Source organism: Pezoporus flaviventris, unplaced genomic scaffold, assembly GCF_033815535.1.
Source record: "Pezoporus flaviventris isolate CSIRO_AGI_PZ_B2104156 unplaced genomic scaffold, CSIRO_AGI_Pfla_v1 ptg000213l, whole genome shotgun sequence".
NCBI classification, from domain to species: domain Eukaryota; kingdom Metazoa; phylum Chordata; class Aves; order Psittaciformes; family Psittacidae; genus Pezoporus; species Pezoporus flaviventris.
In genome coordinates, this window is record NW_026892761.1 from 1,901,762 (window position 1) to 1,924,581 (window position 22,820).

At 59.1% G+C, this 22,820-nt stretch overlaps 1 protein-coding gene across 2 annotated transcripts; it reads right to left on the reverse strand.

Annotated features, from left to right (window-relative positions):
* Window positions 1-1,719: 1,719 nt before the first annotated feature.
* On the reverse strand, window positions 1,720-16,160 carry RGS19 (regulator of G protein signaling 19). 2 transcript variants are annotated; one of them, XM_061441530.1, is made up of 6 exons: window positions 16,020-16,160; window positions 6,118-6,245; window positions 5,829-5,965; window positions 4,548-4,622; window positions 3,160-3,394; window positions 1,720-2,241 (listed from the first exon to the last, which is right to left on the reverse strand). In XM_061441530.1, the coding sequence occupies exons 3-6, from the start codon at window positions 5,927-5,929 to the stop codon at window positions 2,053-2,055; spliced, it is 600 nt and encodes a 199-aa protein (XP_061297514.1). In that variant the 5' UTR covers window positions 5,930-5,965; window positions 6,118-6,245; window positions 16,020-16,160; the 3' UTR covers window positions 1,720-2,052. The 2 variants fall into 2 exon arrangements, with proteins under 2 accessions (XP_061297514.1, XP_061297513.1); XM_061441529.1 differs by lacking the exon at window positions 16,020-16,160 and adding an exon at window positions 8,224-8,381.
* Window positions 16,161-22,820: the final 6,660 nt, after the last annotated feature.

Here is a 22,820-nt window from a genome sequence, read left to right on the forward strand (position 1 = left end):
GAGTTTCCCAAGAAGAGAAAGAGTCAAAGATGCTGACAACTTGTTTAAGCCTCCCGAGCCTTGGGGTGAAGTGGGATTCTTCCACCCAGGCTTGGGATGGAGCAGGGTCCTCATAGGAATGCTTAAAAGCCTCAGGATCCAAAGGTTCTGGCTTGTGCCCTGTGAGCAGGAGCCAGTGTGTTCCTGGTTGCTGTTGCCATTGTGTGTGCCTCGTGTTGAGCTGGGGGTGCAGTTTGCTGACGAGCCTGAAGGGATGGAGAAGCCTGAGGAAGTGAGGGAAAAATCCTGCTTTGGGGCATTTTACAGTGCTGTTTTCTGGGATAACGGGGGGGAGAGAGCCAGGGAGGGGAAAGCCACTGGAGAAAGAGGTGGCTGAGGAGTAAAGATGAACTATAGAATAAGTAAGTTAAGTAAAACTACGTAAACTTCAGTGAGAAGACAATGAAACAAGATTAAATGAAGATCAAGTACCAGGTATTGAAGTGCCAGGATTGGAAGCAAGAGACAACCTCAATTTGGTCTTCCCTGGATGATCCCTCTGTGGTGTGGTTTTGAGTCCCTGCTCTGCTCTTGAATGGCCCTGGGGATGCTCAACCTCCAGTCCTTGAGCTGCAGCCACATTTTGGGAATGAGATACTTCCTTTGCAGAGCAAACCCAGCACCCAGGACTCAAACCTCAGGGTGGGGATGCTGCAGGGGCGCAGACCCAGGGAAAACCTGCCAGGAAGAGCTCAGGGATAACAATACTGACATTCCTGACCAAAGGAACTCTCTTTGGTCTCCCTCAAAACTACATTTGCTGGAGCTCTATTTCCAGCTTGGCAAACACTGCATTTCCTGACAGGAGTTTCCATGCAGCCGTGCCACGGGGAAGGAAGGACACAACCCAAACCCAAAAAGCTGAGAGGTTTTGGTTGCTTAAATAGTATCTTCAGGAGGAAGAAACCCATGCTCCTTGCTTTGAAGGGAGGGAGAGGGAAAGATGGGAAGGGGGAGAGAAATGGGAAACCAGTGGTTGGTTGGGGTTAGGAGCAGTGGAGTGTTGGCTTTGCTTCACTGTGAAGGGCAGGAGCTGCTGGTGCAGGTGTGTTAACTCTGGGCTCCAGGAGCACGTTCCTTGTGCCATACAAAACCACGTGGATATTCTATGTCTTCCAAGCCAGGCTGGATGGGGCTTGGAGCAAGCTGCTCCAGTGGAAGGTGTCCCTGCCCGTGGCAGGGGTTGGAGTTGGATGAGCTTTAAGGTCCCTTCTACCCCAAACCGTTCTGTGATTCCCTGTGATGTGCAGGAGGGGCGATAACAGCTGCATCCCTGATGTCCATGAAGTGAGGGTGCAGGATGCTCTGACTTTGGGATGACAGGAATGCGCTGCTCTGGATGTGCAGGGTACCCTGGTACCCCTCAGCCATCCTCCAAGCGCGGCCTCACCCTCCCTTGCTGCAGCTTTAGAGATAGGGGAGCTGCAGCCTCCGGGTGGGGGCTGCCTGCCCTCTGCCCTATCCAGCCCCCCACATCCCTTGGGAATGCCACCAGGCTGGAGCATGTAAACCTGACAAGTTTTTATCTGTACAGAGACGCTTGTCACCCCCCTCCCTGCCCCCCCCCCCCCCCCATACCCCAATAAAAGCCAACAAAAAAGCGCATTTCAAATAAAAAGTAAAAAAAAACCAAACCAAAAGAATCCAACACTCGACCTCCCCCCACCCCAACCCCCCCCAACTGGGTCTCAGGTGGGAAACGGGGACGTGCTGCGTCCCCACGTGTGGTGGAGATGGGATAAAGTGACCTCTTCCAAACGGGATGCGGAGGGAGCCGGGCCCCGGGCGCGCTCCCGCCTCGCTCCAGCCAGGGATGGGGCAGGGGTTTCAGTAGTACAGATGCCACCAGCCCTGGGGACCAGTCCTGGAGGGTGGCCCAGAGACCAGGGTGATGGTTCCTAGGTAAAAAGCTAAAAACTTAGGAGGGGGCCAGCAGGGACAAGGCACCGAGACCCCCCCCCCCTTTTGGCTACTGTGTCCCCACCGGCGTCCCCGCGGCCATCGGGAGCCCTTTTAGGACTCCGAGGAGGAGTGGGAGACGCTCTGGAGCAGCGATTTGTATATGGCAGAGTTCAGGAAGCGAGGGTAGGAGTCTCTGTGCATGAGCGTGTAGATCTGGAGCTGCGCATCGTCGAAGGTGTGCGAGGACGGCTCCTGCATCTTCCGGTTGATCACCTCCCGCACCCGCGAGTCCAGGCTCACCTGGGCAGAAACAGGGGGTGAGGGACAGGTTCAGCCTGGACAAGAGAAGGCTCCTGAAGGGGAGACCTTAGAGCAGCTCCAGTGCCTGAAGGGGCTTTAAGCAACCTGGAGAGGGGCTTTGGCCAAGGGCCTGTAGGGACAGGCCAAGGGGAATGGCTGTAACCTGCCAGAGGGGAGACTGAGATGAGCTCTGAGGCAGAAGCTCTTCCCTGTGAGGGTGCTGAGGCGCTGGCACAGGGTGCCCAGAGAAGCTGTGGCTGCCCCATCCCTGGCAGTGCTCAAGGCCAGGTTGGACACAGGGGCTTGGAGCAAGCTGCTCCAGTGGAAGGGGTCCCTGCCCGTGGCAGGGGTTGGAGCTGGAGGAGCTTTAAGGTCCCTTCAACCCAAACCAGTCTGGGACTCTATGCCATTGGGTATCAATGCAGCACCGGGGCCAGACATGGAAGACCACAGTGTGCTCCAGGCTGTATCTGCACCATAGCCAGGGTGCTCTGGGGCGAGCTGCAGGGAGCTCGCCGGGTCCTCCCCTTGCTGGGCACGAGAACGGGGTTCAGGCTGCTCCCACCTTGGATGTCCCCATTCCAGGGACGCTCCGAGCTGGGATGCGGCATCTCCTCGACCCGCTGGTGCCCTCGTGAGGTTTCAGCCCCGCAGCACAACCAGGCCCTTGGGTCCCAAAGCCGGCAGCATCCCGGGGCGGGGGGGGATGCTCTCACCTCCATCCATACACAAGCATGAGGCAAACCCCCCCCATCCCCAAACTGCTTCCGGGCCGGACCAAAGCCCTCTCCGAGTGCCACGGTTTAGTGGTGGCACTCGATGATCTTAAAGGTCCTTTCCAACCTGATCGATCCTACGACTCCTGAAGGACCATCCCTCCCAGCCGTGTTTGAGCCCCGCGGCAGCTCTGCCCCGTACCTCCTTGGGCGAGAGGATGGAGATGTAGTCCTCGTAGATCATCCGCGCCTTCTCGTCGATGGTGTGCTTGTTGCACTCGGCCTTGAGCTCCTCGCACGCCAGCCAGAAGAGCATGTTCTCCTCGCTGTACTCAGTCCGCAAGAACTCCCGGAAGACGTTGCGGCCCGCAGGGCTCTTCATCAGCTTCTCAAAGGACTGTGCCCAGCCCCGCACCTCCTCCGGCGTGGGCTTGGCGCTGCCGGGTCCCCCCGGGGAGGGCAAAGGGACAGAGTTATGGCTGCAGTGTTCCCCCCGCGCTCAATGGATCGTCCCTGAGCATCCCCTGTGCCCATCCTGCGTGGAGCTCATCCTAACCCTCTGCTCTGCTCTGCTCTGCATGAGACCCCCCACTTGCAGCACCGTGTGCAGTGCTGGTGTCCTCAGCAGAAGGACATGGAGCAAGTCCAGAGGATGAGCAGGGGCTGGAGCAGCTCAGGCTGAGAACACTGGGGCTGTTGAGCCTGGAGAAGCTGCATGGAGAGCTCAGAGCAGCTTCCAGTGTCCCTATCCATATCAGTATCTATCCAGTATCCATCTGCAAGGATGCTGGGGAGGGGCTCTACATCAGGGATGGTAGTGATGGGACAAGGGGTGATGGGTTCAAACTGGAACAAGGGATGTTCAGGGTTAGATATAAGGAAGTTCTTTACTGTGAGCTTTAAGGTCATTGAGTTAAGAGGCTGCTTTTGGGGTCTCTCAGCTGAATACCCTAAGCTGAAACCTGTTCTGGTGCTGGCTCTGCACAGACCCAAGAAGAAGGAGCAAAAGCCCTTCCCAGGCAGGGAGAGGCTGACATCAGCCCAGCACCCCTCACAGCTGGGAAGGAGGGAGCAGACACTCATTACGTGCTCATTACCACGAGCAATCACTGTCAGTGTTAATGAGCACGGCTGACCCTGCTGGCCCAGGTGCTGGGCTGTGTGGGGAGGGTGCCCCAGGGGCTGGGTGCTGGGTGCAGTGGAACTACACCGTGTCCTGTGGTACGTGTCCACTGCTGCGGCATCCGCTTCTGCAGCGCTGATCCCAAAGGAACAGCCTGTCCCCCCCTTATCTCTCTGGATATAAGGTGCTCTCAGCAGTGGGTTTAAAGAGCAGGATGAGGCCTGAAAGCTCCTGAGGTTCTTGCGTGCCTCAGTTTCCCTGTGCAAGGCGCCCAAGGGCCACTAGTACAAGAGGGCTGCATCCAGTGGCTCCAGGCTCCCATTTCCTGCTGGGAACCAGGGACACAGCATCAGGAGCCCCTGAATCCCGGTGCTCTGATCCTGCTCCTCATGTGTGTGCCAGCAGGCAGGATACGGACCTGGGTTCCGTGGATGGAGGCAATGGGGACCCAACCCTGCGGCACTCACCAGGCTTCACAGTTTGGGATGGTCTCCAGTTTGGTCTCCCGGGACGCCCTCCACGCTCGCTCCCGGTCCTCGTTCCTAACAGGGGACATGGAAAGGTAGTCAGGGGAGCTGGGGACGCACCCGCACCCCACATCCCTCACCCCGGCACAGCCGACTTCCCTCAGGCCCTCCACTTTCAGTGCCCAGGCTGACAGCAGCGCTTCCTGCTTGCGACACCGTGGCTCCTGCTGGCACGGAGTGGCTGTGATGTGCAGGACCTCCCTGCTCACAGCAACCCTGCCCCTCAGGGAGTCCCAGAACACTTGGCACTGGTCACTGCTGGCTCCAGGAGGAGGGATTTCTGTCCCATCCCTGCTCACAGGCTCGTGGCAGAGATGGAGGAGGGACACAGGGAAGGGTCACCCTGCTCAGAACAGCATCCTGGAAGGAGAGGTTAGGGGCAGGATGCCCTCACTGCTGTGTAAATGCAAGGTAATGAGATGGGATCGGGTGAGATGAGGCCCCAAGGACCCGAAGGGGGTTTGGATGGGGCTGACACACCAACGCTGGGTTTGCACAAGGCTCAGCTTCAGGTCGGTGCTGTCAGTGGCTGTGAAGCCCAAAGCCGTCGGCAGTGGGAGCAGGGAGATGCTGAGGATGGAGGGAGCGGATGGGCTCTCCAAAATCTGGGCTATGCAGAGAATAAGGAGCTGGGGATCCTCAGAGAGGATGGGAGATGCAGGCGAGTGGCTGGTTACATCCTTGGCTTTGGGCAGTGCCGGGCTCTGCTGCTGATGCTCCAAGACAGAGCTGCCTGGGAGGGCTCCAATGGACATGGACCACTCACTTGGGGCAGAGCGCTGCATGGCCATGAAGCCCTCCTCCTGCCCTTCCCTGCTTGAAACAGGCAGCAAACCCCTCCTGCCCGCAGTGCTCAGCCCAGCTCAACCTGAACCCACCAAGGAGAGCAGCACAACCCCAGCACCACTGTGCCCGTCTGCTCCAAAACACCTTCACGCCCTTCCTGACCATTCTGCTCTCAGCTCCCAACCCATCGTGAGCAGGCAGCATCCCAGAGGCTCGGCTCCATCCCAGCTGCCTGTGGTGTGGGTACCACAAACCTCATGCACCCAAGGGCCACGCTGCACCCAGGAGTCGGCGATGCTGTGGGTCCCCCTCTCCCTCAAACCCAAGCGCCTGCTGGGGCAGCGATGGAGGACGAGCAGCACACTGGTGACCCCTGCATCCCGCTGCTCATAGACCCCTGGGTACCACGCGCGTACCGCACCACACCACACGTACCATGAGCAACTGCAGCAGCAGCACCAGCAGAAGCAGCAGGCGTTGGGGCGGTGGTTGCTGGCGGGTTGCACCGTTGTCGGAGAAGCCTCATGCCGGGACATCGGAAGGGGTGTCTCTGCGGACGCGGGTCCTGCGTACTGCAACGGGGCACACGGTGAATGAGCACAGCGGCCCCCAACCCCCTGTAAGCACATGGGAGCAGCACACGGGACCCCCGTGCCGCGAGTGACTCGCTGTGATTTAGCTCCAGCTCCCCTTTTGGCCGGCCCCGGGGCCGTTACCTCCTCACCTGCGTCCCAGCCTCATACACGGTGGACGGGGTTGGGTCGTGCTCCAGGGGCTCTTCTGCTGCTCTGGGCTTGTCCCAGCCCGCGGGTGAGCCCCGGGCTAACGTCCCTGCGGCCTCCTGGATGGAGCCTGTGGGGAGGGAGAGGAGCGGCACCGCGTTACCATCCCCAATGGAGCCCTGCCTTGGGGGGGCTGCTCCGAGCCCCACGCAGGCAGCGAGCAAAGGCACAGCACAAGAAAAGGAAGTGAAAAGGACAGGAGGAGGGGAGACGTGGTGGTGGATGCTCTGCCAGCCCCACGCTTCACCCAGGACCTCGACCGTGCTTTGGTGTTGCTGCTGAGTCCCGCAGTGGGGCCGGGCAGGGTGTGGGGCTCAGCCACCGGCCTAATGCCCCCAGCCATGGGGAAGAACCAATGGACCCCCCCAGGGCCTTCATGTGCAGGATGGGGAAGTCGGAGCGGCTCCACAGCATCATGTGAGTGGAAGGAAATGGGGGGTGAAGAGTTTTCACAGCGCCCAGCACCAAAACAGAACTCGCTCTGTGCCAGCTCCAGTGCTCTGCACCACTGCGGGATGGTCCCACTGCACCCATAGGCTGCCTGTTCCTGCCTGGAACAGGGATGCTCCTGGGCAGGAGCAGTGCTGGGCACCAGGGCTCAGCACCCACCTAGGGATGGTGAGGATGTGGTCACGTCCAGCTCTGCATCCTGGGCAGCAATCACAGCCCTTCCCCTGCCAGAAGGAAGGAGCAGGAGCAGGGGGCAGTCCCATGTGCTTCAGCCCCAGCATCCCTGTGTCGAGCTGCCCCAGGTCCATCACCTCGGGTCTGAGCCCTGCAAGGGGGATGGAGCCGGGATGCAGGTCCCAGGTGGGGACAGGGCTGTCCCCTGAGCCCTGGTTTTGCCTTCCATGAGCTCCTGCCCTGGGCCCTCCCAACCCTCCCGCTGGCTCCCATCGCTCCCGCAGGGACCAAAAAGGAGCGAGTCCACGTTTCACTCCCAGTTGTCCCTATTTATAGCCCCGGGTGCTGGCAGTGCAGCCATGACCTTGTCACCGGCTCAGCAGTGCCTCTGCTCCTGTCCCCCCCGCACTGCCCTCGGTTCCACCTGACTCCAGCACTAATTACAGGCACCGGTGATGAGGCTGCGGGAATGGGGCGAGCAGGAGGGAATCCTAAGGCTGGGGAAACCCTGCTTCCCCCCAGCCCATCCCGAAGCACCCGGATGGCAGGTGCCAGAGGGACACAAATGTGGGGACAGCACACGGCATTGCTCCAAACCCACAACCCAAAACACCCCCGAGAGGCATCAGGATGGAGCAGCATCCCCCAAGCAAGGGGCATCCCCATCCCATGCATGTGGCGTGCACTCAGCACCCGGCCAGGAGGCAGGACCAGCTCCAGGTTGGCTCCAAAGGGCAATGCCACCACGCTGTGGACCCCCAGGGTTGGTTTTGCACCCCTCAGCACCCCACAAGAGAGCGGGGGCCGCAGGGATGTTGCAGGGGCAGCGGATAAGGAAGTCCCATCGGGCAGCAGAGGGAAGGCGGAAGCGCACACGTGAGGCTGTGAAAAGAGGAAGGGTGATGGAAAGGGGACGTTTCCTCACCCCAAAAGCCTCCTGAACCCGAACCCTGTGTGAGCCTTTGCCATCAGTGCCTGGTGCCAGGGGCCGCAGTGGGAGTCCCCATGCACTGGTGTGCAGCTCATGCACTCAGTGCTGTCCCTGCTGAGCATGGCACAACCTCCTCTTCTCATATAGAGAGGGGACCCCCACGCAACCGAGCTCCCCAAAGGGAACCTGCCCTTCCATTGGGCTGCCCCCCACGCAAAGCACCCTGTGCCCTGCTCACACTGGGCAAAGCAGGCACCACGATCACCCTGTGCCAGCCACGATGGGAGATGTGGCAGCAGGGTCCCCACACAGACAAAACCAAGGTGATGGCCAGCACCATGCACCCCCTTCCCTGCGCGCCCTCACGGGGATGATGCTCACCAGCACCCACCCGGTGCAGGACACCCCAACACAGCCCTGGGTGCGCACCGGACCCCGTGCCATGGACTGGAGGGAGGGGATCCAAGGGGAGATGCCACCGGCGCATCCATACCTGCACCTCGGCCATCCCGCGGCGGCCGGTGCCAGCCAGGGTGACCCCGGCCGGCTCAGGGTGAGCGCGGCATCGCCTGCTCCGAGGGCAGGGAGCCGGGAGAGAAGAGAGAAAGAGAAAGGCCCCGAGCACATCCTCTCACAGGAAAGGGAGTGGTGAGGGAAGTGGCAAACGCAACCCAGAGTTCAGGCCTTTTTTGGGAAAGCCCCGGCTGCAATCCTCACCCCACCAGGGCACAGCGAGTGCCACCGGCGGCCGCGCCAGGGCATCCTCGTGCTTCCCGTCCCTTGGATCCAGTGGCTTCCACAGGCATGAGGACAACAGAAGCAGTCCCGAGACAGGCCTGGCACCGAGCACGGTGCTGGCTCAGAGATAGTCCGGGCACAGCAGTGCTGGCACCAACCCCATGGCCAAGGAAGCAAGGAGTGATGGGCTGATACATCCCTATGGTGGGCACAGCCTGGTCCCCAGCACCCGCCGCTGGTGGTTTCCACGCTGTGCCCCACGCATCCCCAAGGGATGAGGATGGGCAGCGAGGGAAGGGGCCGGTACCCAGGGTTGGGCTGAGTCAGAGCCTCACACGGTGCCTCCCACAGCATCACCCCGGTGCCGGGGATGCGCCAGCCTGCGCAGCGCGGCTCCATTGGCCAAGAGTGCCTCACAAACAAACTCGCTTGGGTTTCTCTGCCCTTCAGAAGAAACAGAGAAATCAAACGCCCAACCTCTGCTTCCTTGGTTAAATCTGCCTTTGGCACCGCTGCGGGTGGAGGGGTCCAGCCCTGGCACTACATCAGCGGACCACACTGGGGCATGGTCTCTGCTGGTGGCTGCCTCTCACTCACACGGGCATCAATGCAGGTGGAAAAGGGGTGGAAAAGGGGAGGAAAAGGGGAGAGAAAGGTGGAAAAGGGGAGAAAAAGGGAGAAAGAGGGAGAAAAGGGGAGGAAAGTTGGAAAAGGGGAGAAAAAGGTGGAAAAGGGGAGAAAAAGGGAGAAAGAGGGAGAAAAAGGGAGAAAAGGGAGAAAAGGGGAGAATAAGGTGGAAAAGGGGAGAATAAGGTGGAAAAGGGGAGAAAAAGGTGGAAAAGGGGAGAAAAAGGTGGAAAAGGGGAGAAAAAGGTGGAAAAGAGGAGGAAAAGGTGGAAAAGGGGAGAAAAAGGTGGAAAAGAGGAGAAAAAGGGAGAAAGAGGGAGAAAAGGGGAGGAAAGTTGGAAAAGGGGAGAAAAAGGTGGAAAAGAGGAGAAAAAGGGAGAAAGAGGGCGAAAAAGGGAGAAAAGGGAGAAAAGGGGAGAATAAGGTGGAAAAGGGGAGAATAAGGTGGAAAAGGGGAGAAAAAGGGAGAAAGAGGGCGGAAAAGGGAGAAAATGGGAGAAAGAGGGAGAAAAAGGGAGAAGAGGGGAGAAAAGGGGAGAAGAGGGGAGAAAGAGGAAGGGGAATGCTGACATCCCCTGCACGCTCCCGCGGGGCACCCGGCTGTGCCATGTGCCCGTTATCAGCCTGGCCCAGCGCCCCGCTTGGCGCAGCCGCTTCCCGGTGGACACGGAGCTGTGGTCTCTTCCCTTCCCATCACCGTGCACCCCAGCACCCAAACACCAGCCGGATCACACCGCGGCCCGGCCCCTGTCACCCGAAGGAGAGCAGCTTCGTTGCTCATCACCGACATCCATAGGGGATGATGCACAAACCCCCTGGTCACGGTGGAGAGCCCAGCCCCTGCCCCACACTAGCAACGCCTTGATGTGTACAGCACCAGATCCGGATCCAACCCCTTTCCATACCGCGGAGGAGCTGTAAAGCACCCTGCGAGACCGGCCATGCTGGATCAGTGCAGCAGAGCTCAGCTGCCTGCACGTCGCTGCTGGATTCTCCAGTGTCTCATAAGGGTTCAGCAGCCTCCCTTGCCTCCTCCTCCCTGCCTTTCTCCCCCTCTGACCCGTGCCAGATTTGGCTGAAACCAACCACTGAGCACAGCCAGACGTGGGCCAGCCCCAGGTGGGTGACAGGGACTGGTGATGCTCTGCTGGGGTTACCCCATGGCAGACACCACCGAGCCCCAACCCACAGCCAGCCCCAGCCACCTGCCTGTGCACAGGAAGCTTTAGGAGCTATATTTAAACCCAGTCTTTCCCCACCTCCTGCCTTTGGCATCCTATTAGAGAAAGATTAAAGACATCGAGTCCCCCCTGGCTTGGGGTCACCCCGGTGCTATGGGCTCTGGTCCCTCAGTCACACTGGGATGAGGGGGTGACAGTGCTCATGTGGCCACATCCCTGACAGCCATGGAGCACGTGCCACTGATAACACTGATAACACCACAGACGTGCCCATGCACGTGGAGCAGGCCAGCGGGCGCCTCTTCTGTCTGCTGCCCCCTGGGACTGGAAAGATGGGTCCTGGTGATGGGAACCCAGAGATGCTGCAGCATCTCCTTGGTCCTTCACAACAGCCAATAGCCCCATGGGCACCTCTCCTGATGATGCTCAGGTCTGGACCTCTGAGCCCTGTCCTCTCCTCCCCTGGATTCCTACACTGCGCATCCTCCAAGCCCAATCCCACCACGAGGACCACAAGAACCTCTCCATCCGCTGCTGCAAAGAGGCGAGGGGACCCACAGCTCTGTCCCAGCACAGCCCCAACGGGCACAGCGTTGCCAGCACCCACCCTCCGGCCCCGTTTGCACTGAAACGGAGTTAATTATTTCAGAGCATAAAAATAGCACCCGCCACAATCAGCTGGGGATTTAACCAGGCAAACCCTGACAATTATGTTTCTATTAGCGGACGTACCGCGGCGACGCGAAGGCAAACTCCTGTTAAGCATTTGGTAATGATCCATGCGTAAGGAGAAGAAAGATCACGGTAATCAATACCCAGCAGGGGCTAAACCGCATGGATGGAGCCCAGCGGATGATGGGAGGGAAGGGGGAAAGGAGGGACACGGCATCGGTGCGGCCAGGGTGAGAGCTGAGCCATGGTGGTGGTGGTGGTGGGGTGCTCTGTGCTCATGGGGTGCTGCTCAGTCCCCCATGCCAGCAGCGCTGCATCCCACTGGGGAGCAGGGGGCAAAGGAGGGGGTATCAGTGGTAATTAGGGATGAGGATGACAGGAGGACTGAGGATAAGAAGATGAGGAATTGCCCCTTCCAAGGAAACAAGGAACCAGGCAGAGAATCAGCCCGGGATTGGGATGGAAAGGAAGGGAAATGTGGATCAAAGGGGTCACTTACTGCGGCTCCGAGGGCTCCCCAGTGCAGCCAAGGGGTGATTTCCGCCCCAGCCCGAAACCAAACCCCACCGGCCGGGCACAGGGAGGAGGGTTGGGAGCCGGTGGGTCCGGTCATGCCAAGGACAGGTCTGGCCCTGCTCTCAGCCACGCTCCCTGCCCAGGGCACAGCCCCACGCAGCATTGATGTGGGCAGGGCAGGGCTGAGCCAGCAGCAGGTTCAACCAGTGATGGGACCAGACAGGCTGGGGTTATGGGAGCACAAAGGCTGGGGACCAGGGGGACCACCCCCAAATGGGGACCCTGGGTTTATGCTGTGGGCCCCATTGCCTGCACGCTGACAGCCCTGATGGATGCCTTTTGAGGTCTGGCTTCAGGTAGATGTGAACACCCATGGGTGGGCTGACACCCCGGACCCAGTGCCACCATGGATCCCTGGATCAGAGCTTGCAGAGCTGAGCTTTCGCTTGTCCCAGTCAGAAAACTTCCACATCAGACTTTTGTCCTGTGTTAGAACAGTGAGGGACTGGGGAATGAGTCCCACAGGAGACTGTCCTGCAGGCAAATATCCACAGCAAGGGGGATTTGCTGCCCTAATACATTGGAGCACCCCAAGGGATGTGGGTGACCCCTGTGCTGCAGTCACAGCAGCCTCACTGCCACCGCTGCAGCAGCGATGCTCTGCCTTGCCCCAGCCATGATAGGCAACGGGAGCTTTGTGCTGCTTATTTAAACCCCAAGCAAAGGAGGAGGAGGACGATGGGTTCAGCTTGGCCATCCCGGGGAGGAAGGAAGCGCTGTCACTCTGTTGGGGTGGCCCCAGCCCCAGGGCTGCTGCTCAGGCCATTGGAGGCGTTCCAGGCTCAGATCATGGTACTGGTCCTTGCTGGGGATCTCACCCATGTCCAGGCCATGGCGATGCCCTTTGCCAAGCCCCTGGGATGCTGCAGGGCTCAGCTGTACCATGGCAGGACACAGGAGCCGGACACTGCTGTCACAGCATCCCCACATCCCCCTTGTGAGCTCGCTCCTCATGGGCAAACCCACACCAGATCCACAGCAGCATCTTTCCTTGGGCTCTGCTGGTTTTCAGGGCTATAGCTGGAAGCTTTCCCTTCCTTTTCCGGGGTTCCTGCTCATGCCAATCTCTCCCTGTTTGCTCTTCTCCTGCCCTTTGCACTGAAACGCTGCTTGGGCATTCGCCTTCTGTCAGAGGAAACTGCCTAAGCCCAGGCTCGGTTCATGCTTGCAGGAGGGGGAGCAATGGGAAAACCCAACTCCTTAACCCCAAACCCCCTTTGCTGGCTCTTTAACCCCTCTCTACTGAACCAGCAGGAACTCCAGCTCCGGGAAGGGGCTGATATCGCACCCTCAGCCTGCACTGAGGGACACTGGGGCTCTGCTCCTCCAATACCCATGCCATGGCTGCTGCGGAGCCTCCGTGGTGCTTCTGCCTCTGGAATGGGCAAGCACCGACAAGCACATCTGGAGCGTGGCAAAGCTGGGCCCCCAACCCCAGGGATCTTCCCAGCCGGAGCACGGAGCCCTCAGAAGTCAACTGAGGCTGTTTCCAAGCGGTTAGAGAACTGGAAGGGCAGCTTGCTGCAGAGCTCCACCATCCATCTTCCTGCTGTCAGGAAAACCCCTTTTTTCCACGGTTAAGGTGAATGTTTGAGCTGAACCCCAAAGGGTTTTGGTGTTTCCCTGCCTGTTGCTGCCCCAAACTAACAGGCATGAGGAATTTTCCAGGCTCCCAGAGAGCAGCCTTGCAGGAGGGTGAAGATGGATCAGAACTCAGGGGTTGCTGCCTCGTTTTACACCAGCAAGAGCCAGTGTTCTGATTTCACTATAGCTTGACCCCAAAGCCATCAGTTCCTTGTCCCCTGGTCCCACGGAGCAGGCCCAGGGCTGCACAGGGGACTCACCCCCTGGCTCATGCAGCAGCACAACGCAGAGCGTGCACAGCTGGATTTAAGATGCTCAATCCCTACGAAAGGTGTCCTGAAACTCCTGATGCTCCCGGCCCCGATCCCGCTGGACCAGGACACTGATGGCCACTGCAGAGCAGCTTCCTGCTCTGTGCCGGGGTTGCTGGAGTCCCCATTAGTCAGCGAGTTCAGTTTCTTCCCCTCTTACCCCACAGAAGATGTCGGATGCTCTTCCCCCAGCCTGTCCTCCCCATGGGCAAAACCCACCCTCTAAACACGCAATGGGATGAAAGCAAGCTGTGATAAGCTCCAGCATCTTTCCTTCACCGCAGATAAAGAGGCAACCATAAAATAACGTATACAAACAACCGCCTCCAGGTCCACCCCTCTCTGAACTGCCGTGGTGATGGAAATGCATAGAGAGATGTGCAGAGAATGAGGAACTGAGTAATAGGAAGTCTTGGCAAAGGCCGTGGGCACCGGCTCACCCGGAAGCCGCTGTTATTCCAGGCAGGACCCGAAGTCCTGAACCCCAAGTCATGGCACAAAGGCATACCCGCTCTGCTTTTGGGGTGCTCGGGTATGGCCCAAAGGGCTGGAGCATGGAACCGGCCTGAGGAGGAGGAGGAGGAGCAGGAAGGGGAAGGCAGGACACAGCATGGGGTGGCTCAGGAGCGGTGCCAGCACCGAGAGCGGCTCCTGCCTCCTCCTGAGCTGCCTTGCCAAGATGGTTTTGTCCAGAGGAGAAAGATTTGGGGAGGGGTGAAAAGAAGAGGAAAAGCCACAGCAGGTTGAGCTCATGCTCTGCAGAGGCCCAGCAGTGATGTGGTGGCTGCTTCGCCACCCTGGACCTGTTGCTCAGAGGGAAGAGCCCGGAGTTCACTTTTGCATGCGTCCAGATGCAACTCAAGATGCTGTAGCCCACGTCCAGCCTAAAAGTGGGACTGCAGCCACAGACCAGCGAAGAGGGGAGAGGATGCGCTTCAGAGATGAGCTGCTCCTGCACTGGGGCAGGCTCGGCATTCACTGCTCTGCCAAGGTGTTCTCCTCCCTCACCCTCTCTGGGTTTGAGCTGCGTTATCCCAATATCCGCCTTCGGCTCCTTCTTTTGGCTTTTAATAACGAAACCAGACCAGGCACCCGTGCCCCGATCGAGGTATCTCCATGTCACTAAATTCCTGCTTCCCCACTATAATCTGATTGAGGTGGAGCTTGTTTAATTGCTGAAGAACACGACTGTATTTTGATTAGCAGCTTGAGTCATTGGTGGCGAAGGGCTGAAGCGGAGGAGCTAAAATCCTTGTAGGGAAATCTGATGTGGCGCTATCCCTTGGGAGTTCTCCTGAAATATGCACCCACTGGGGCGACCCGTATTCCCAAGGAAAACGATATCCACCGGGATAGAGGACGCCGCGGGCTCCGCTCATCCAGCGTGATGGGGCGAGCGTCTCTATGGCTGGGGCTGGTGGAGGCGCATCCAGAGGGGCATGAACTCCCCTCGCAGCAGGGAAATCCCTCCCACTCACTTAACACTTTTTGTTTAGTTTCTTAAATAAGGCCGTGGATCTGCGCCAGAGCAGCCTCATGGAAGCTGCGGGGACAGGGAGCTTCCCGGGGGAACCTTCCCGTGCCCAGCGCTGTGATCCACAAGTGGAGCAGCTCCGGGTGGCCCTCTCCCAGCCCTCATCCACAGGGACACGGCTCCAAGTCCCGGCATCCCGGCACGCTGCCCATGCGATGGGCTCGTGTTGGGCGATGCTTGGATGTCACATCCCTATGGGGAGAGCCGTGTCCCGCTCACCACCGAGCCAGGTCCCTGCTCCAACCCTATGGCTGTGCCGCTGCTGGACCACGCGGTGGGGACCAGAGCCTGCGGTCGCCCTGACCTCAGCCGACCTCCCCGAGCCCCGGTGCTCCCCAAGCCCCGGACAACCGGGTCGGGGCTCCCGATTGCTGCTGCTCCCCCTATGAGGCACAGCACTGGGGCTTGGGGAGCTGCATGGGAAGGAGCGATCCTGGCCGAGTGAGGATGCTCCATCGCCGCCCTAGCACCCACCTGTGGGTGCAGGAGAAGCCAGGGAGGCCTCGGGGGGAGGGGGGGGGGGGAGTGTGGGGGGGAAATCCTCGCTGCAAGCTCCCCCCATGGGCTGGGCAAGCCCCGGCCCTGCGGCTGGAGGGTGCCCCCCTTCTTCCCCCTCCCTCCATCCTCCTCCTCCTCGCCGAGCCCTGCCCTCCCGCGGGGTGATGCGGCGGGGAGGGCCCCCTCCCTGCTCGGTGCTCTGCGTCCCCCCCTCCGCTACAACTGATCCCTACGGAGCATCAGGATGCTCCCCCCCACCTTTCCCTTCGCCTTCCCCCCCCACCAAAGCCCTCGCACATGGGGCTGGTGACAGGCAGCCGCCGGACTCACCGACGGACACAGGCACAGCCGGAGCTCTCCATCAGCCCCGGCGCTCGGAGCGCGCAGGAGGGAGGATGCACCGGGAGGGGGGGTACGAGCAAAGCGGGGTCCATCGGGAGCTGAGGGCCGGGGGGGGAGCATCGGCTGCGGGGAGGGCGCAGGGTGAGGGAGGGGGGCAGCGGGCCCGGGTCCCCCCCTTCCCCTCCCAGCCCCGCCGCATCCCCGCTGCGGGCCGAGGGGTACTCACGGGCCGGGCATCCGCGCAGCGCCGTCCGCAGCCCCCCGGCGGCCCCCGGCTCCGCCGCTGCGCTGCTCCGGGCTGGGCACCGGAGGGAGAGGGAGAGGCAGCGGGAGAGGAGCGGAGCGGGGCGGCTGCACTGCGCACGCGTCCCCCGGCCCCTGCGATTGACTTCCTAAAGCGATTGCAGCTTTGGCACTTCCTCACGTCAAAACACACACAGGGAGACAGGCACAGAGGGACCGGCACCCGGCATCCAGCACCGGGCATCCAGCACCGGCACCCGGAACCTGCGGCCAGGGCTGCACCCTGCCTCAGAACCCGGTATCCAGTGCTAGCATCCGTCACCAGCACCCGGTGTTAGCACCCGTCACGGTACCCAGTACCAGCATCAGGCACCCAACACTTGCACCCTGCATTGGCACCCGCACCAGGCACACAACACTTGCATCCGCCACCAGCACCCGGTATTAGCACCCGTCACGGTACCCAGTACCAGCATCAGGCACCCAACACTTGCACCCTGCATTGGCACCCACACCAGGCACCCAACACTTGCACCCTGTACTGGCACCCGCACCAGGCACACAACACTTGCACCCTGCATCAGCACCCTGTACCAGCACCCAGCACCACCACCACATACCCATCATTTGCACCCTGCACCAGCCCTATGCATCTTGTACTGGTACCCAGTACCAGCATGTACCCGATACTTGCACCCAGTACCAGCGCTTTGCACCCAACACTTGCACCCTGCATCAGCACCCTGTACTGGCACCCAGCACCACCACCAGGTACCCATCATTTGCACCCTGCACCAGCCCTATGCATCTTGGACTGGTACCCAGTACCAGGCACCAGCATGTACCCAATACTCGCTCCCTGCATCAGCACCCAGTACCAGCACTTTGCACCCAGTACTGCCACCCTGTATCACACCTGGAGGTTCCCTCTGTCCCTGCAGGGTCTTCACCCACCCTGGAGCATGGGGCAGGGCTCCCAGTGGAGCGGTGCATCCCCTGGGAGCTGCTTCCCAGCCCAGCATCCCTGCCCAGGAGCAGCTTTCCCTAAATCACTGCTTTCTCTGCTATTATTCTCTTCTCAAAAGGGGGGATTATGTGTGGCTAAAAATAAATGGCTGATAAAACTTTGGGAGAGAAAAGAGCCATGAAAATTTCATGATGCTGCCAGCCAGGGAAATTATCCCACTTTATTATTTAAAACCTCATTAAACCCCATTTCCCTGGGTGAGACAATGATCAAGCCAGCGTCTCGCTCCCTCCTCGCGACGCGTGTGCTGCTGCGTGGGGGACGCGCTTCAAACAGGCCCCTACACATCCCTGCTCAGCTGAAAACACCGAGCCGGTCCCTGCTGTGTGAGCAGCGCCGTGGGGCTGAGCCCCCATCCCTGCTGTGCTCCCCACTCCATCCAGTATTCCACGTCTCCCACTTTTTACCCATCCAGCTCACTCCGGTGGGAGCTGCACGGTGCCTGCCCAAGGATCTCTGCAGGAGAAGCAGGGTCCTTCCTCCGCTTCCACCATTCCCAGACCATCAGAGCACACCAGTGCCTGCCAGCCAGCTCCCTCCCTCCATGCCCTCCCATTTGCTTTAAGGGTTCGTTACACTGGAAGCTCACAAACGCTCAAGGAGGCTCCCACATCTTCGGGGATTGCTTTGTAGTGAGCGGTTGGGATTTAGGGAAACCCCTGTGAACATTCAGGGTTGTGATTCCCCGGGATCCTGGAGCCAGGCCCTCCCTTTGATGGTGGAAAGGTGATGAGTGGTTTACGAGGCCACCTTCTAAAAAGGAAGTGTGGATTGGGATAATCCAATTCTCACGCAGAGAAGCTGTGGCTGCCCCATCCCTGGCAGTGTTCAAGGCCAGGTTGGACACAGGGGCTTGGAGCAAGCTGCTCCAGTGGAAGGGGTCCCTGCCCGTGGCAGGGGTTGGGACTGGATGAGCTTTAAGGTCCCTTCCAACCCAAACCATTCCATGATTCTGTGATTTATGGGAATGTTTGCAACCCCCAAATCCCTTGCAAAGCTGTGAATAGCCCGGCTCGCAGTGTTTGTGCTCACAGTGACACAGCTTGGCCTAGACAAATACACACCTCCAATACACACACAGAGGGGAGGGAAAAGCATCTTTCCCAGCTATTGGAAGTGCCGTTCCCGCTCGGCTTCCAGCTGGGCACGCTGCTTCCTACAGTGCCAGCCCAGCTGCTCAGCGGGGATGGGTGCAGGACCCCTGGGCAGGTCGGCTCGCATCCTGCCCGTGCCCAGCGGCACCAGGGTGCGATGCGGCAGCATCCCTATTGCGCTACACGGGGACCCCCCGCTCCGGGCCCCCTCCTGCATCCCCCGGCTCTCCCCCAGCCAGACCCGTTCCGGCCCCCGCCGCCCCCCGCCCGCCGCTGCAGTAGCGGGGCCCGCCCGCAGGTGCCGCCCGAGGCCGCCGGTCCCGGCCCCGCTGGGTCTCGCTGCGGGCTGCGCACCCGGGTCCGGAGCACCCGCGGCCCCCCCGGTGCGGTGCGGACCCGCTGCGGTCCGAGCGGGACCCCACGGGCATCCCCGAGGGGAGGCGGTGCCTGGGTTCGATAGAGCCGTGGAACCCCAGCGTGCTTGGGGTTGAAGGGAGCTTGGAGCTCCTCCAGCTCCAACCCCTGCCATTGGGACCCCTTCCACTGGAGCAGCTTGCTCCAAGCCCCTGTGTCCAACCTGGCCTTGAACACTGCCAGGGATGGGGCAGCCACAGCTTCTCTGTGCCAGCGCCTCAGCACCCTCACGGTAAAAGCCCTTTTCAAGGGCCTTTTCTGATGCTGTTGCCGTAGGATGGTGTTGGGTGAGCAGAGGTGAACCTGCAGAGCTTGTTTTCCTCCTTGAGGAGAAGAACTCCTGTAACTCCAGGCTGGATGCTGGGGAGAAGAAAGCTTCTTTTGATGAATATGTGAGAGGAGTCAGCCGGGGTCAGCACTGAGGAGCAGCAAGGCTCCCAGTGGGTCTACAAAGCACTGCTGGATGCAGAAACCCCATCAGCAGTTGCTCTACACCCATCTCCAAAGCACTCTGCAGCATCCATCCACCTCACTGGAACAGGGAGAGGGCTCATCCTTCCCAAGGGCATTTCCAGCTCTCCTTGAGAGGCTGGCAAGTAATGAAAGTGGACGTATGAGGGTTGCTGAGATGTTCTGCTTTAGCAAAGCCTCCTTCTCTGCTGGGCCCTTTAAAGCTTTCCAAGCAGCAGAACATGGCTTGACTGGAGTGACCAGGAGAGATTTGCCTGGGACTGGAGTGCTGAGGAAGCAACAGCACCGGAGCTACCACAGCCTGAACGGGAGTTACAGGAGAAGCAAGAAGCTGCCGCCCTGCAGGAAGCACTTGGCAGAGCTGAGACTGCAAAGGTCGAGTTGTTTCTAGCCCTGAAATGCATCTCCTGTCTGCTGAGGGCAGCCTGAAGCCACGGCGAGGTGATTCTCACCTCCAGGTGATGCTCACCAAGAGCTGGCACGAGTGGGTGCAGGAGGCAGAGACCAGGGCACATCCTCTGTGTCTCCATCGCAGAGCTGCCTCTGCAGACACATGCAGCCCCATCATAGCCCATTTATTCCCATTGAGGAAGCCCCTGAGCACCCTTGTTAACTCCTTTAAGCCCTCAGAGGCACATTTCCCATGCTGATCCCTACCTTAGCTATCAGCTGTGCTGCACAGAGCATATCTCCTGGCTCCCTGTGACTGCCCACGTGCTGACTCAAGAGTCATTCTGGTTGGGGTCACTTTGCCCACAGTGTCAAGATTGTCTCTCCTGTGCTCAAGCATGAAGATAAAGCACCACGCTGAAGCGGAGCAAAGTTTAAGAGGGGATTTTGCACTACCAGGAAGAGGGCAAGTATAAATTCAATCACATTTAGGGGGGAAAGGGTCGGTTATTTTGATGTCCTAATGCAACAGAGCTTGTGCAACCACACTGTATATGAGCACACTCATCGTCTTCCACATTCCTTTCTTTAGTAGTTATTAACCCTTGGGCCTGTTTTATCAGAGGCTGATGGAGGTGCAGAGCTCAGTTCTGCACTTACAAACCCCTGGGTAAAGAATGACCCTGCCAGGGCTGCGGCAGTGAGAAAGCAATGCATGCTGTCAGCCCCTATTAGACACCGGAGACTCCACACGGAGCTGACGTGTGATTGATGCCCAGACCGTGGGAAAAGCTTCACCCAGGGTTGGTGCCCTCTCGAGCACCCAAGGCGGTCAGGGAAAGCCAGCCTGCACATGCCAAAGGGCCGGTGCTGCTGTGTGAGGATGGGGCTAAGAGCAGCACCGCAGCCCCAGAGCCTGCCTCTGGTCCAGCTCTGGGGTCCCCAGCACCAGAGGGATGTGGAGCTGTTGGAGGGAGTCCATAGGAAGCCATGGAGATGCTGTGAGGGCTGGAGCAGCTCTGCTCTGGAGCTGGGCTGGGTCAGCCTGGAGAAGAGAAGGCTCCTGAAGGGGAAAGCTTAGAGCAGCTCCAGTGCCTGAAGGGGCTGCAGGAAACCTGGAGAGGGGCTTGGGACAAGGGATGTAGGGACAGGCCAAGGGGAATGGCTTGAACCTGCCAGAGGGGAGATGGAGAGGAGCTCTGAGGCAGAAGCTCTTCCCTGTGAGGGTGCTGAGGCGCTGGCACAGGGTGCCCAGAGAAGCTGTGGCTGCCCCATCCCTGGCAGTGTTCAAGGCCAGGTTGGACACAGGGGCTTGGAGCAACCTCCTCTAGTGGAAGACCAAGATGGACAGTGGGAAAAGTTGGGCCAAATCCATCCTGTTCCAACCCATGTGTGCTGTGATAGTTCAGAAGCGTCTCTGACCCTTTAAGGGGTAGAAGGAGCTGAAAGGGAGACCTTCCACCTGTAAAAATGAGCATGGCTTGGCCTGATCTCCATACAAAAGCCCACAGGTGGGTGGAACAGCTCCTGCAGCTATGCTGGGGAAGCAGTGGGAAGTCTTTGCTCTATGGCTGCAGGGGAAAGGTGATGCAGATGATGAGAGACGGGAAGAGTGTTATCTGAGGGGAAGGTTTGTGAAGTCAAGGTCTATAATGAAGAGGAAATAGTTTGCACCAGAGGGGAAGGTAAAGATGCTCTTGGTTGGGTTCAGACTGCGTTTGAAGCAGAGGGCCCATATGGGATGCAGCCCCTCAGTGTCAGGGTGAGCCACCCCTGCCCTAGTGCTTGTAGCAACCCCCTCTATGCTTTTCCTCCTGGAGATGGAGAGGTCTGAACCCTGTTGCAGCAGAGATCTTCTCCCTCCGTTTTCCAAGACCTGTGCTAGGGACTGACTTAACAGTATCCCTAGAACAAATTGACTGAGGCATCCTCTTCCTGACATGCTCCTGGATAAAGATGGAGACTTTTGCTGCTTCCTCTGCCCCATTTCTCAATGGCACAGACATAGCCCATGCAGCTCTTCCTCTCTTTTGGCAAAGGGAGAGGCAGTTTCCTGGTCTTCCATAGAAATTAGGTTGATCCAGGATGCCTTCGTGCTGCTGCTCATCCTGATGCGTGCGGAGGGGCTGACAACATACGTGGGCTCTGTGGCTCTTACTACAGCTTTCCTCCTGGGTGCTAGCACCATTTAACCCTCTTTGCCCTGCACCATAGCTAGAGCATCAGGGTGCGGATGGATGGATGGAAGCACCATGAAAAACCCTCCTGCAAACACCAGGATCTGCTCTTCCAATGGCCCATGCCAGGGTGTTTGCAGCTCCATCCTGCTCCATGGGATGGCCCATCCAACACCCGGGCTGTATCCAGTGTTAACATCCAAGCCCAGGGTCTCATGGTCTAAGCTGTCGCTGTCAAGGAGCTGGGCTTGACTAAGGAGAAGTGGAAAGCAAGGAGCAAATTGGCTTTGCTCAGTGCTTTGGCCACAATTAATAAGGAGGGAGCTGGGCAAAGGTAATGTATAATGAAGGTGGCTGATAGCAAAGTCCTATCCGGAGCAGGAATGTGGTGTATGCCGTCACACCACTAACAGCATCATTTCGTTTTAGTGCTTTCCCTTTCCTTGAAGGATCCCAAAAAGCTTCCTAAATGCACTTGGCTAAAGCTGCCAGCCCCCCATGGGCAGAGAGGCACCACGTCCGCACTGCCCTGCTCCTGCGTGCTGGAACAACCCAGGGCTGGCAAAGGGAGCAGGATGAGGCTTTCCCTCCGAAGACACCCATCTGGGATACACAGGGTCCCTCTGCCTGGGATGACCTGGGAAAAGGGGCATTTTGCCTGTGAGAAAGCGGGAACACGGAGAGGTGAAGTGGCTTTCTAAGGTCAGCAAGTGAGTCATGGGTACAGCCAGGAATAGAAGCCAGCAGGCAGGCTCCCAGCTGCCCTACCTATGTTGGTTTCTATTCCTGCTCCCTGCTTCTCTCGCCCGTGGTTTACTGAGTGCATTCCAAGAGCAACTCGCCTGCCAAGCTTCCTCTCCTTGAAAGCCAGAAATGGACAGATAAGATAGGAGAAGAAATCAGTTGAACTGCTGGTATGCGCACAGACATACCTGAACCCGCTCCAAGCCATCAGCCACTTGGCTTTTAATGCATCTCTCAGGGCAGGAGAGATGCCTCCGCTCCCAGAGCGCCTGTGGCAGTTTGCTGGCAGGATATCAGATGATTTATATCCTTTGCCTGTGGTCAGAAGGAGTAAAAATAAAGAAGGCCAAAAGAACTAAAGCAGGCAACATGTTAGACAGAGCAAACCCTGCTCCAGTGACTCCAGCATAGCTCCCATGAAGGCACTGGGAGAATCGAGGCTCTGGGAATTAGGAGCTGGGACTGGA

Bases quoted from the DNA above. Each gene is read 5' to 3' on its own strand.
- RGS19 (XM_061441530.1), bottom strand. From the start codon at position 5,929: ATGTCCCGGCATGAGGCTTCTCCGACAACGGTGCAACCCGCCAGCAAC. The intron at 4,623-5,828 runs GTACGTGTGGTG...GTCCCCTGTTAG, and splicing joins TGCTGCTGCAGTTGCTCATG to GAACGAGGACCGGGAGCGAG. The intron at 3,395-4,547 runs GTGAGTGCCGCA...GGGACCCGGCAG, and splicing joins ATCCCAAACTGTGAAGCCTG to CGCCAAGCCCACGCCGGAGG.